The sequence below is a fragment of the Salvelinus fontinalis genome, chromosome 4, assembly GCF_029448725.1.
Source record: "Salvelinus fontinalis isolate EN_2023a chromosome 4, ASM2944872v1, whole genome shotgun sequence".
Lineage (NCBI taxonomy): Eukaryota > Metazoa > Chordata > Actinopteri > Salmoniformes > Salmonidae > Salvelinus > Salvelinus fontinalis.
In genome coordinates this window covers 82,879,938-82,891,767 of record NC_074668.1, presented here as the reverse complement: position 1 = coordinate 82,891,767, position 11,830 = coordinate 82,879,938, and the positions used below count along the sequence as shown (strand labels likewise).

Below are 11,830 nucleotides of genomic sequence, written 5' to 3'. Positions count from 1 at the left end.
TGTGGTCCTGTGTGTCAGGCTAGTGTATAATGACATGGAGGTGGTCTGGTGTGTCAGGCTAGTGTATAATGACATGGAGGTGGTCTGGTGTTGTCAGGCTAGTGTATAATGGCATGGAGGTGGTCTGGTGTGTCAGGCTAGTGTATAATGTGATGGAGGTGGTCTGGTGTGTCAGGCTAGTGTATAATGTCATGGAGGTGATCTGGTGTGTCAGGCTAGTGTATAATGTCATGGATGTGGTCCTGTGTGTCAGGCTAGTGTATAATGTGATGGAGGTGGTCTGGTGTGTCAGGCTAGTGTATAATGTGATGGAGGTGGTCTGGTGTGTCAGGCTAGTGTATAATGTGATGGAGGTGGTCTGGTGTGTCAGGCTAGTGTATAATGTGATGGAGGTGGTCTGGTGTGTCAGGCTAGTGTATAATGTGATGGAGGTGGTCTGGTGTGTCAGGCTAGTGTATAATGTGATGGAGGTGGTCTGGTGTGTCAGGCTAGTGTATAATGACATGGAGGTGGTCTGGTGTGTCAGGCTAGTGTATAATGTGATGGAGGTGGTCTGGTGTGTCAGGCTAGTGTATAATGACATGGAGGTGGTCTGGTGTGTCAGGCTAGTGTATAATGTGATGGAGGTGGTCTGGTGTGTCAGGCTAGTGTATAATGACATGGAGGTGGTCTGGTGTGTTAGGCTAGTGTATAATGACATGGAGGTGGTCTGGTGTGTCAGGCTAGTGTATAATGTGATGGAGGTGGTCTGGTGTGTCAGGCTTGTGTATAATGTGATGGAGGTGGTCTGGTGTGTCAGGCTAGTGTATAATGACATGGAGGTGGTCTGGTGTGTCAGGCTAGTGTATAATGTGATGGAGGTGGTCTGGTGTGTCAGGCTAGTGTATAATGTGATGGAGGTGGTCTGGTGTGTCAGGCTAGTGTATAATGACATGGAGGTGGACTGGTGTGTCAGGCTAGTGTATAATGTGATGGAGGTGGTCTGGTGTGTCAGGCTAGTGTATAATGTGATGGAGGTGGTCTGGTGTGTCAGGCTAGTGTATAATGTGATGGAGGTGGTCTGGTGTGTCAGGCTAGTGTATAATGTGATGGAGGTGGTCTGGTGTGTCAGGCTAGTGTATAACGTGATGGAGGTGGTCTGGTGTGTCAGGCTAGTGTATAATGTGATGGAGGTGGTCTGGTGTATCAGGCTAGTGTATAATGTGATCTCCTGCTCTGCATAATGCTGCTTTCAGACAGAGATAACTTCTGCTGCTCTGTATAATGCTGCTTTCAGACAGAGATAACTTCTGCTGCTCTGTATAATGCTGCTTTCAGACAGAGATAACTTCTGCTGCTCTGTATAATGCTGCTTTCAGACAGAGATAACTTCTGCTGCTCTGCATAATGCTGCTTTCAGACAGAGATAACTTCTGCTGCTCTGTATAATGCTGCTTTCAGACAGAGATAACTTCTGCTGCTCTGTATAATGCTGCTTTCAGACAGAGATAACTTCTGCTGCTCTGTATAATGCTGCTTTCAGACAGAGATAACTTCTGCTGCTCTGCATAATGCTGCTTTCAGACAGAGATAACTTCTGCTGCTCTGTATAATGTTGCTTTCAGAGATTAAACACAGAGAGAGGGAACCGATAGTGCTTGATCAGAGTCTTTTTTAATGCGGACCAATCAATCTATCAACAGTATTGTAAATCGTTTTCATTTGAGAGCCCAAACCAGGCGGAAAGAACTGCCTAGTAAAAACCTCTCCCATTCCAGAGAGCTTGATTTAGCTGGCCAATGACACGGGCCCGTAAATCTGCCAATCACACGGGGGGCCGGCTGCAGATTGGCTTGAACTCTTCCTGGTTTCCATGGTTTATTGGTGGAGCGGGTTGTCGTGGCAACCAGGTCAGGCTTGTGGCAGGATGCTGCTGCCTGTGACCAGAGACAGTGACAGATAAACACGATGGCTCTGTTAGAGATAAATAGAGATAAACACGATGGCTCTGTTAGACATAAACAGAGATTAACACGATGGCTCTGTTAGAGATAAACACGATGGCTCTGTTAGACATAAACACGATGGCTCTGTTAGACATAAACAGAGATAAACACGATGGCTCTGTTAGACATAAACAGAGATAAACACGATGGCTCTGTTAGACATAAACAGAGATAAACACGATGGCTCTGTTAGACATAAACAGAGATAAACACGATGGCTCTGTTAGACATAAACAAAGATAAACACGATGGCTCTGTTAGACATAAACAGAGATAAACACGATGGCTCTGTTAGACATAAATAGAGATAAACACGATGGCTCTGTTAGAGATAAACACGATGGCTCTGTTAGACATAAATAGAGATAAACACGATGGCTCTGTTAGACATAAACAGAGATAAACACGATGGCTCTGTTAGACATAAATAGAGATAAACACGATGGCCCTGTTAGACATAGAGATAAACACGATGGCTCTGTTAGACATAGAGATAAACACGATGGCCCTGTTAGACATAGAGATAAACACGATGGCTCTGTTAGACATAAACAGAGATAAACACGATGGCTCTGTTAGACATAAATAGAGATAAACACGATGGCTCTGTTAGACATAAATAGAGATAAACACGATGGCTCTGTTAGACATAAACAGAGATAAACAACAATATGTCTCTCTCCTCCTGTAACAGGAGTCTGGCGAGTGAATGTTGTTATAGACATGTTAAAGGGATACGTTGGGATTTTGGCAATGAGGCCATTTATCTAATTCCCCAGAGTCAGGTGAACTTGTGGATACCATATTTACGTCTCTGTGTCCAGTACGAAGGAAGTTGAGAGGGAGCCAATGCTAACTAGCGTTAGCGCAATGACTGGAAGTATATGGGTGTCTACTAGCATGCTAGCTGATAGACTTGTCCATTGTTTACAGAGAATGGAAATGTGCATTTGGCGCTTTAGCTTACAGTAAAAGGATAAGAACAGACATAAAACATACACATTGCACACATTTGAGTGAGGCTGGTTTACACAGGCAGCACCATTCTGATCCTTTTGCCACTAATTGATCTTTTGACCAATCAGATCACATATTTTGCCAATAACTGGGCTGCCAGAGTAGATGCTCCTATGCAGATGGACTTTCCTCCAGCCACTGGCCTGATGCCCTATTAGAATGGTGGAGGCTGTGGATCTCTTGGTAACCCTCCCGTACAGACCCCTGGATCCTGCTGGATGTAATGGATTCATGGCCATCTCCCCAGCCCATTAGATGTAATGGATTCATGGCCATCTCCCCAGCCCATTAGATGTAATGGATTCATGGCCATCTCCCCAGCCCATTAGATGTAATGGATTCATGGCCATCTCCCCAGCCCATTAGATGTAATGTATTCATGGCCATCTCCCCAGCCCATTAGATGTAATGGATTCATGGCCATCTCCCCAGCCCATTAGATGTAATGGATTCATAGCCATCTCCCCCAGCCCATTAGATGTAATGTATTCATGGCCATCTCCCCAGCCCATTAGATGTAATGTATTCATGGTTCATCTCCCCAGCCCATTAGATGTAATGGATTCATAGCCATCTCCCCCAGCCCATTAGATGTAATGTATTCATGGCCATCTCCCCAGCCCATTAGATGTAATGGATTCATGGCCATCTCCCCAGCCCATTAGATGTAATGTATTCATGGTTCATCTCCCCAGCCCATTAGATGTAATGGATTCATAGCCATCTCCCCAGCTCATTAGATGTAATGGATTCATGGCCATCTCCCCAGCCCATTAGATGTAATGGATTCATGGCCATCTCCCCAGCCCATTAGATGTAATGGATTCATAGCCATCTCCCCAGCCCATTAGATGTAATGGATTCATGGCCATCTCCCCAGCCCATTAGATGTAATGTATTCATGGCCATCTCCCCAGCCCATTAGATGTAATGGATTCATGGCCATCTCCCCAGCCCATTAGATGTAATGGATTCATAGCCATCTCCCCCAGCCCATTAGATGTAATGGATTCATGGCCATCTCCCCAGCCCATTAGATGTAATGGATTCATGGTTCATCTCCCCAGCCCATTAGATGTAATGGATTCATGGCCATCTCCCCAGCCCATTAGATGTAATGGATTCATGGTATCTCCCCAGCCCATTAGATGTAATGGATTCATGGCCATCTCCCCAGCCCATTAGATGTAATGGATTCATGGTTCATCTCCCCAGCCCATTAGATGTAATGGATTCATGGCCATCTCCCCAGCCCAATAGATGTAATGTATTCATGTTCATCTCCCCAGCCCAATAGATGTAATGGATTCATAGCCATCTCCCCAGCCCATTAGATGTAATGTATTCATGGCCATCTCCCCAGCCCATTAGATGTAATGGATTCATGGCCATCTCCCCAGCCCATTAGATGTAATGGATTCATGGCCATCTCCCCAGCCCAATAGATGTAATGGATTCATGGCCATCTCCCCAGCCCATTAGATGTAATGGATTCATGGCCATCTCCCCAGCCCATTAGATGTAATGGATTCATGGCCATCTCCCCAGCCCATTAGATGTAATGGATTCATGGCCATCTCCCCAGCCCATTAGATGTAATGGATTCATGGCCATCTCCCCCAGCCCAATAGAAGTATACACTGTCTGAATGACCCTGCAGGGCTCTCTCTACTTTAATATTACTTCATGCAAACGATTGTCCATTTCCAGCTTTGGCAGGGTAAGTCATCGTTACAGTATCGTCCTGTCATCCGAGCCGCCGGTCCAATGTGACATTGGTACTAGTTCATTGGCCAGGCCTTGTAGAAATGTCAGCACAGTGGCTCTATGTCACTTTAAGTAGCTCTATTAGCAGCAGAGTACTGTTGTAGGTTAATGGGAGTGTTACAGCTCTGACTGGGTCTTCCTACCAAATGGTACCTTATGCCCTATATAGTGCACTACTTTAGACCAGAGTCAGTAGTACTCTGGCACCCTATGCCCTATATAGTCCACTACTTTAGACCAGAGTCAGTAGGACTCTGGCACCCTATGCCCTGTATAGTGCACTACTTTTGGTCATGGTTCAAGCACTATGAATGGAATAGGGTGCCATTTGGTGAGGCAAACTTGTTCTGTTCTGTGATTCTCTCCTCAGGAAAGACGCCATTTCTCACTCACACAGAAAATGGCTTTTGTATAATCTCAGCTGCAACTGACAGTCAGCCAGACTGGCACACAATACATATGAACAGGAGAGGAGAGGAGAGGAGAGGAGAGGAGAGGAGAGGAGAGGAGAGGAGAGGAGAGGAGAGGAGAGGAGAGGAGAGGAGAGGAGAGGAGATGTGAAATAATGGCAGGAATAAATCTGTACGACGTTTCTTAAAGGAGATCCGGTTGAAGATGGAAGGGTTAATTCAAGATAGATGAAATTCATGGCAACATAACTCTCTCCAGGTTTCTCCTCCGTCCCCTCCAGAGGTATCCAGTCAGCAGATATACTGTATCTATTGTTCATAAGGTTATTAGTCCATGCTACATATATCCAGTCAGCCGGTACAGTGCATTCGGAAAGTATTCAGACCCTTTGACTTTTTCCACATTTTGTTACGTTACATCCTTCAAAAATGTATTGAATAAATAAAATAAATCCTCATCAATCTACACACAATACCCCATAGTGCACAAAGCAAATAAAAAAAATACATTTTTAGCAAATTTATTACAAATAAAAACTGAAATATCACATTTACATAAGTATTCAGACCCTTTACTCAGTACTTTGTTGAAGCACCTTTGGCAGCGATTACAGCATCGAGTCTTCTTGGGTATGATGCTACAAAATTGGCACACCTGTATTTGGGGAGTTTCGCCCATTCTTCTCTGCAGATCCTCTCAAGCTCTGTCAGGTTGGATGGGGAGCGTCGCTGCACAGCTATTTTCAGGTCTCTCCAGAGATTGAGTCTGGGCCACTCAATGACATTCAGAGACTTGTCCCGAAGCCACTCCTGCATTGTCTTGGCTATGTGCTTAGGGTCGTTGTCCTGTTGGAAGGTGAACCTTCACCCCAGTCTGAGGTCCTGAGTGCTCTGGAGAAGGATTTCATCAAGGATCTCTCTGCACTTTGCTCCATTCATCTTCCCTCAATCCTGACTAGTCTTCCAGTCCCTGCCGCTGAAGAACATCCCCACAGCATGATCTGCCACCACCATGCTTCACCGTAGGAATGGTGCCAGGTTTCCTCCAGACGTGATGCTTGGCATTCAGGCCAAAGTGTTCAATCTTGGTTTCATCAGAACAGAGAATCTTGTTTCTCATGTTCTGAGAGTCCTTTAGGTGCCTTTTGGCAAACTCCAAACGGACTGTCATTAGGGCTGTGGCGAAATTTCGCCAGCCAGTGATTGTCAAGCAAACAACTCTCGGTCTCACAGTAATGAACTGTTCATTTACATAAACACATGTAGCATCTCCTGTCTTCCACACAGCCTACAAGCCACTGATGCAGACGCTTGGAACATCTACATTTTAACAAGTCTAATAAATCCATGTAATATAGCCTACACCATCACAATAAATCCATTATTTATTTCAGACAGGTCTAAAGAAACATGATATGAAGAAAATGTAGTCTATTTCAGAAGAACAGAATAGCATACTCTGAGTTGGCCTTATGTTAGGTCCTGATCTGGCTAGGCCAAATGGCTGTGGGCTACACTAGTTCATTTAGCAGACAAGATTTGCTAAGAATTGCCTGGCATATAAGCGTGAATGTTTCATTAGCGGGAAAACATCATTAACAAAAGTGACCGCAAATGTGATTATGCATGTAATGCTTTTATTATAAAGGTGCATTTTTTTATGGTGAAAATTATCTTCCCCAAACTTTTAACTCACGCGCTGCTTATATATACCAGTTAGGCGCTACACCCCTTGTAAAGCAGATTAATGTGCTTCATTTTAAGAAGTTATTTGGCCACATTAGTTGTGATACAAACCTTATTAAAACATATAGGCCTATTGGCTAGGCTACATGAGGTGTGATACAAACCTTATTAAAACATATAGGCCTATGGGCTAGGCTAGATGAGGTGTGATACAGACCGTATTAAAACATATAGGCCTATGGGCTAGGCTAGATGAGGTGTGATACAGACCTTATTAAAACATATAGGCCTATGGGCTAGGCTAGATGAGGTGTGTACAGACCTTATTAACATATAGGCCTATGGGCTAGGCTAGATGAGGTGTGATACAGACCTTATTAAAACATATAGGCCTATGGGCTAGGCTAGATGAGGTGTGATACAAACCTTATTAAAACATATAGGCCTATGGGCTAGGCTAGATGAGGTGTGATACAGACCTTATCAAAACATATAGGCCTATTGGCTAGGCTAGATGAGGTGTGTGACTAGGATTATAAAAAGTTGAAGAGAAAAAAAAAGACATTGTTTCATATGCTGGGCGTCATTCACAAGTGACCGGCTAATATTGTCACCAATCAGACTATTCTTGATTTAATCTTCTTTACATATACTAAATAATATATTGATGTGACATTAGTTTTGATTTAGAATGGACTATTATCATGCACCTGTATCGAAACGGGTAGGGGACAAAAATACATCACATCTATAGCGAATAGAGAATGGAGGACGCTTTTTCCGTGGTTCATTTTCATGCCAGCCAGGTAGGCTATACTCCTGTTGTAAAGATAAGCAATGTGCTAAATATTAGGAAAGTTTAGAAATAAATATAGTAGGCCTAGCCAATAGAAAGCTGATGGGATCCTCCTCTTTTTAGTAGAGGCCATCACTCTGTTTTCTCACGCAATTGCATAGCCTATAGAAATGTTGTGCAACATGAGCTCTCATGAAGTGTCTGATTAGATTTTCAACTACATTTGCATTGATGTCAGAGTGATTAGAGTGACAATGGAGTGCTGCTTGGAGCTTGGAGAAGCCTAATTACCGTGACTAAATGGTTAGGTGGAATTTGACTGTCTTCGTGACCGCCGGTGTGGCGGTAATACGGTCACCATAACAACCCTAGCTCTCATGTTCCTTTTACTGAGGACAGGCTTCCGTCTGGCCACTCGATCATAAAGATCCTGATTGGTGGAGTGCTGCAGAGATGGTTGTCCTTCTGGAAGATTCTCCCATCTACACAGAGGAACTCTAGAGCCCTGTCAGAGTGACCATTTGGTTCTTGGTCATCTCCCTGACCAAGGCCCTTCTCCCCCGATTGCTCAGTTTAGCCAATCGGACAGCTCTAGGAAGTGTCTTGGTGGTTCTAAACTTCTTCCATTTAAGAATGATGGAGGCCACTGTGTTCTTGGGGGACCTTCAATGCTCCAGAAATGTTTTGGTACCCTTCCCCAGATTTGTGCCTCGATGTAATCCTGTCTCGAAGTTCTACGGACAATTCCTTCGACCTCATGGCTTGGTTTTTGCTCTGACATGCACTGTCAACTGTGGGACCTTATATAGACAGGTGTGTGCCTTTCCAAATCATGTCCAATCAATTGAATTTACCACAGGTGGACTCCAATCACTATGGAGTATTGTGTGTAGATTGATGAGGATTTTTTAATTTATTTAATCCATTTTAGACTAAGACTGTAACGTAACAAAATGTGGAAAAGGTCAAAGGGTCTGAATACTTTCCGAAAGGCACTGTATATATTGTTGATAAGGGGACAACACTTCTAAAAGAACACCAATTCCACTGTTGACAAAATAACTTGCCTCACAGACAGCCCAGTTAAAGTGATACATCACTCCAAAAATCAATGTATATTATTACATGTTTTCAAGACCTCTAAAATGTTTTTCTATATGTTGTTGGATGAGTCCATGATGTCCCACGCCGTCTGTTGTGTAACTAACTATGTCCTCGTGTTGTGTGTTTATTTCCATTTCCAGCACGTTCCACCTACGGATCTGAGGTGATTCAGCCACTCCTATGATGAGGCTTTAGAAAAACGATGGAAGAGGGAGGAAGACGAAGACGAAGAATGTGGTCGCTTTCTGGGTTCGTCTGATGACGTCATCCCCGAAGACTCCTCCCAGAGTCTCTGTGGCCCTGACCCACAGCAGAATGACCCCTGACCTCAACCTCAGTACAGCATAGTGCCTACCCAAAAACGTTAGTAGAGAAGTCTTGTCTTTTCCCCAAGTCTATCTTCGATCGATGCGATGTTTGTACAAAATATAACATTGAAAGAAAAAGGAAGTGGAACTAAAGTTTGGCTTCGGCTGCAGGAATATGGACCCGGGGGGATTCTTTTCTCGGGAAGCACAGGCCCTTTTTTTGCCAACTCATGTTCTATAAAGAAGGATGTTATCGACCACGAGACATTTCCATTTTTTCGGGAAGAGAAGATCATTTAATGCATGATTGTTTTCTCTTATAATCAATTGTAACTTGTTAAAAGATTAGAAACACAAACAGACTTCCAAATGGAGATAGAAAACGAACCGATGAAAAAAAACGAGGGGCTAATTTTGATACATGTAGGGCTTAGCTACAACCTATAAGCAGTTTTCTAGAAGATGTAGGATTTTTTGCAGAATTGTTCGGGGTTTTTTTTCTTCTTTAAAACTGACCTAACCTTTTTTAAGTGTATACATTGAATGGACACTGACTGACAACAAATGTGGAAGTGGATCGAACAACATGATATTTTCTGTCTGACGTGTACGGCAGAAAAGACAGTAAGATATATATAGTATATGAAGAATTGACAAGCACATGTTTTAGCACCAAGGGCAGAACAGTTGAAGAGCTATGCAATATATCTTTATGAAATGCATGAGTGTTACATCAATTGCAAATAGCTTTTTATTTATGCTCCCAGTCCAGTATAGTGTTGAGTACTGCTGGAAACACAATGACAATCAGAACCTGTGATGTAGTGGTAACGGTAACGGTGGGTAAACGTCGATCGCCCGTTCGCGGTGAGTAAAATAACGTTCCTCTGTGCTTTCAACTCTCTTTATATTTTCCTGCAACAAAAAAAAAGGGTGGGTTTCCCCTCCACTACACCACCGATCATAATGTTACCTAACTGTTCTGCAGTTAAAGGAAGGGCTCTGTTCTCTGTCTCATCACCCCTTCCATTATGTTACGCTTTGTTACCTTGTCCTGCCTCTCAACTTGATATAATGGCATTAACTTCACTTTAAGAAATAATGTTTTCAGTCTTTCGTATGATAAGAGCGTTTGGCTAGACTTGATTAAATACATTTTCTGTTGCTTCGATGTTTAATGAACCTTCTTTTTTTTGAAAGTTGTCATTGTTTCTCCTGGTATTTTGTGTCAAACTTGTGAGTTAATAACATTTTACTTCCAACATTAACTTGAGCTTTAAAATGAACCTTGCTAAAAGTTGACAGAATGATGTGTCCCCAATGTACACTCTAATTCAGATAGAAAACCTTCCAGTCATTATCCGTATCTGCATGGCTGCATCAAGTCAATCTGCAAAAAAAAACTGTTATAGCTCGCTCAAAACTAAATATCCCTTTTCAAACCAACTATACAATATTTAATCTGGGCTCGTTGGTTTCCTTCAAGTTGGATTTCAGAATGATTTTTGTTCAGTTAAAGCCAGCGTCCTGTCCAAAAGGCCTTGTTATAAAAGATGCTGTTAATTCTCTAATGTTTAAAGCCCACTGTAAACGTATCTTCTGTGAGTTATCCATACGGGCCCAGTGTTACACATGCATTAGCATGTTGACTAGGGAGTAAGATCTCACCATGCCACACTCCACTACATCTCCCTGGACTGAAACCTATAGTGTCTGTTAAAGACCAGATAGGAGACGTCATGTTGACTAGGGAGTAAGATCTCACCATGCCACACTCCACTACATCTCCCTGGACTGAAACCTATAGTGTCTGTTAAAGACCAGATAGGAGACGTCATGTTGACTAGGGGGTAAGATGTTAAAGACCAGATAGGGGACGTCATGTTGACTAGGGAGTAAGATCTCACCATGCCACACTCCACTACATCTCCCTGGACTGAAACCTATAGTGTCTGTTAAAGACCAGATAGGGGACGTCATGTTGACTAGGGAGTAAGATCTCACCATGCCACACTCCACTACATCTCCCTGGACTGAAACCTATAGTGTCTGTTAAAGACCAGATAGGGGACGTCATGTTGACTAGGGAGTAAGATGTTAAAGACCAGATAGGGGACGTCATGTTGACTAGGGAGTAAGATGTTAAAGACCAGATAGGGGACGTCATGTTGACTAGGGAGTAAGATGTTAAAGACCAGATAGGGGACGTCATGTTGACTAGGGAGTAAGATGTTAAAGACCAGATAGGGGGACGTCATGTTGACTAGGGAGTAAGATGTTAAAGACCAGATAGGGGACGTCATGTTGACTAGGGAGTAAGATGTTAAAGACCAGATAGGGGACGTCATGTTGACTAGGGAGTAAGATCTCACCATGCCACACTCCACTACATCTCCCTGGACTGAAACCTATAGTGTCTGTTAAAGACCAGATAGGGGACGTCATGTTGACTAGGGAGTAAGATGTTAAAGACCAGATAGGGGACGTCATGTTGACTAGGGAGTAAGATGTTAAAGACCAGATAGGGGACGTCATGTTGACTAGGGAGTAAGATGTTAAAGACCAGATAGGGGGACGTCATGTTGACTAGGGAGTAAGATGTTAAAGACCAGATAGGGGACGTCATGTTGACTAGGGAGTAAGATGTTAAAGACCAGATAGGGGACGTCATGTTGACTCCCACCCTGTAGCCATGCCAACCTAGTAGAAATGGACAGTCGTTTGGACGGAGACACGAGACTGTTGGTGGTTTTCAAC

General features: G+C 43.4%; 1 protein-coding gene across 1 annotated transcript in view; it reads left to right on the top strand.

Annotated features, from left to right (window-relative positions):
* The window catches only part of LOC129854519 (calcium and integrin-binding family member 2-like), a 62,101-nt gene extending 51,857 nt beyond the window's left edge, over window positions 1–10,244 (top strand). The window contains exon 6 of the mRNA XM_055921639.1: window positions 8,906–10,244. Coding sequence (XP_055777614.1) covers window positions 8,906–8,927 — 22 coding nt within the window. The 3' untranslated portion in view covers window positions 8,928–10,244. The remainder of the gene's footprint in view (window positions 1–8,905) is intronic.
* The last annotated feature ends 1,586 nt before the right edge of the window (window positions 10,245–11,830 follow it).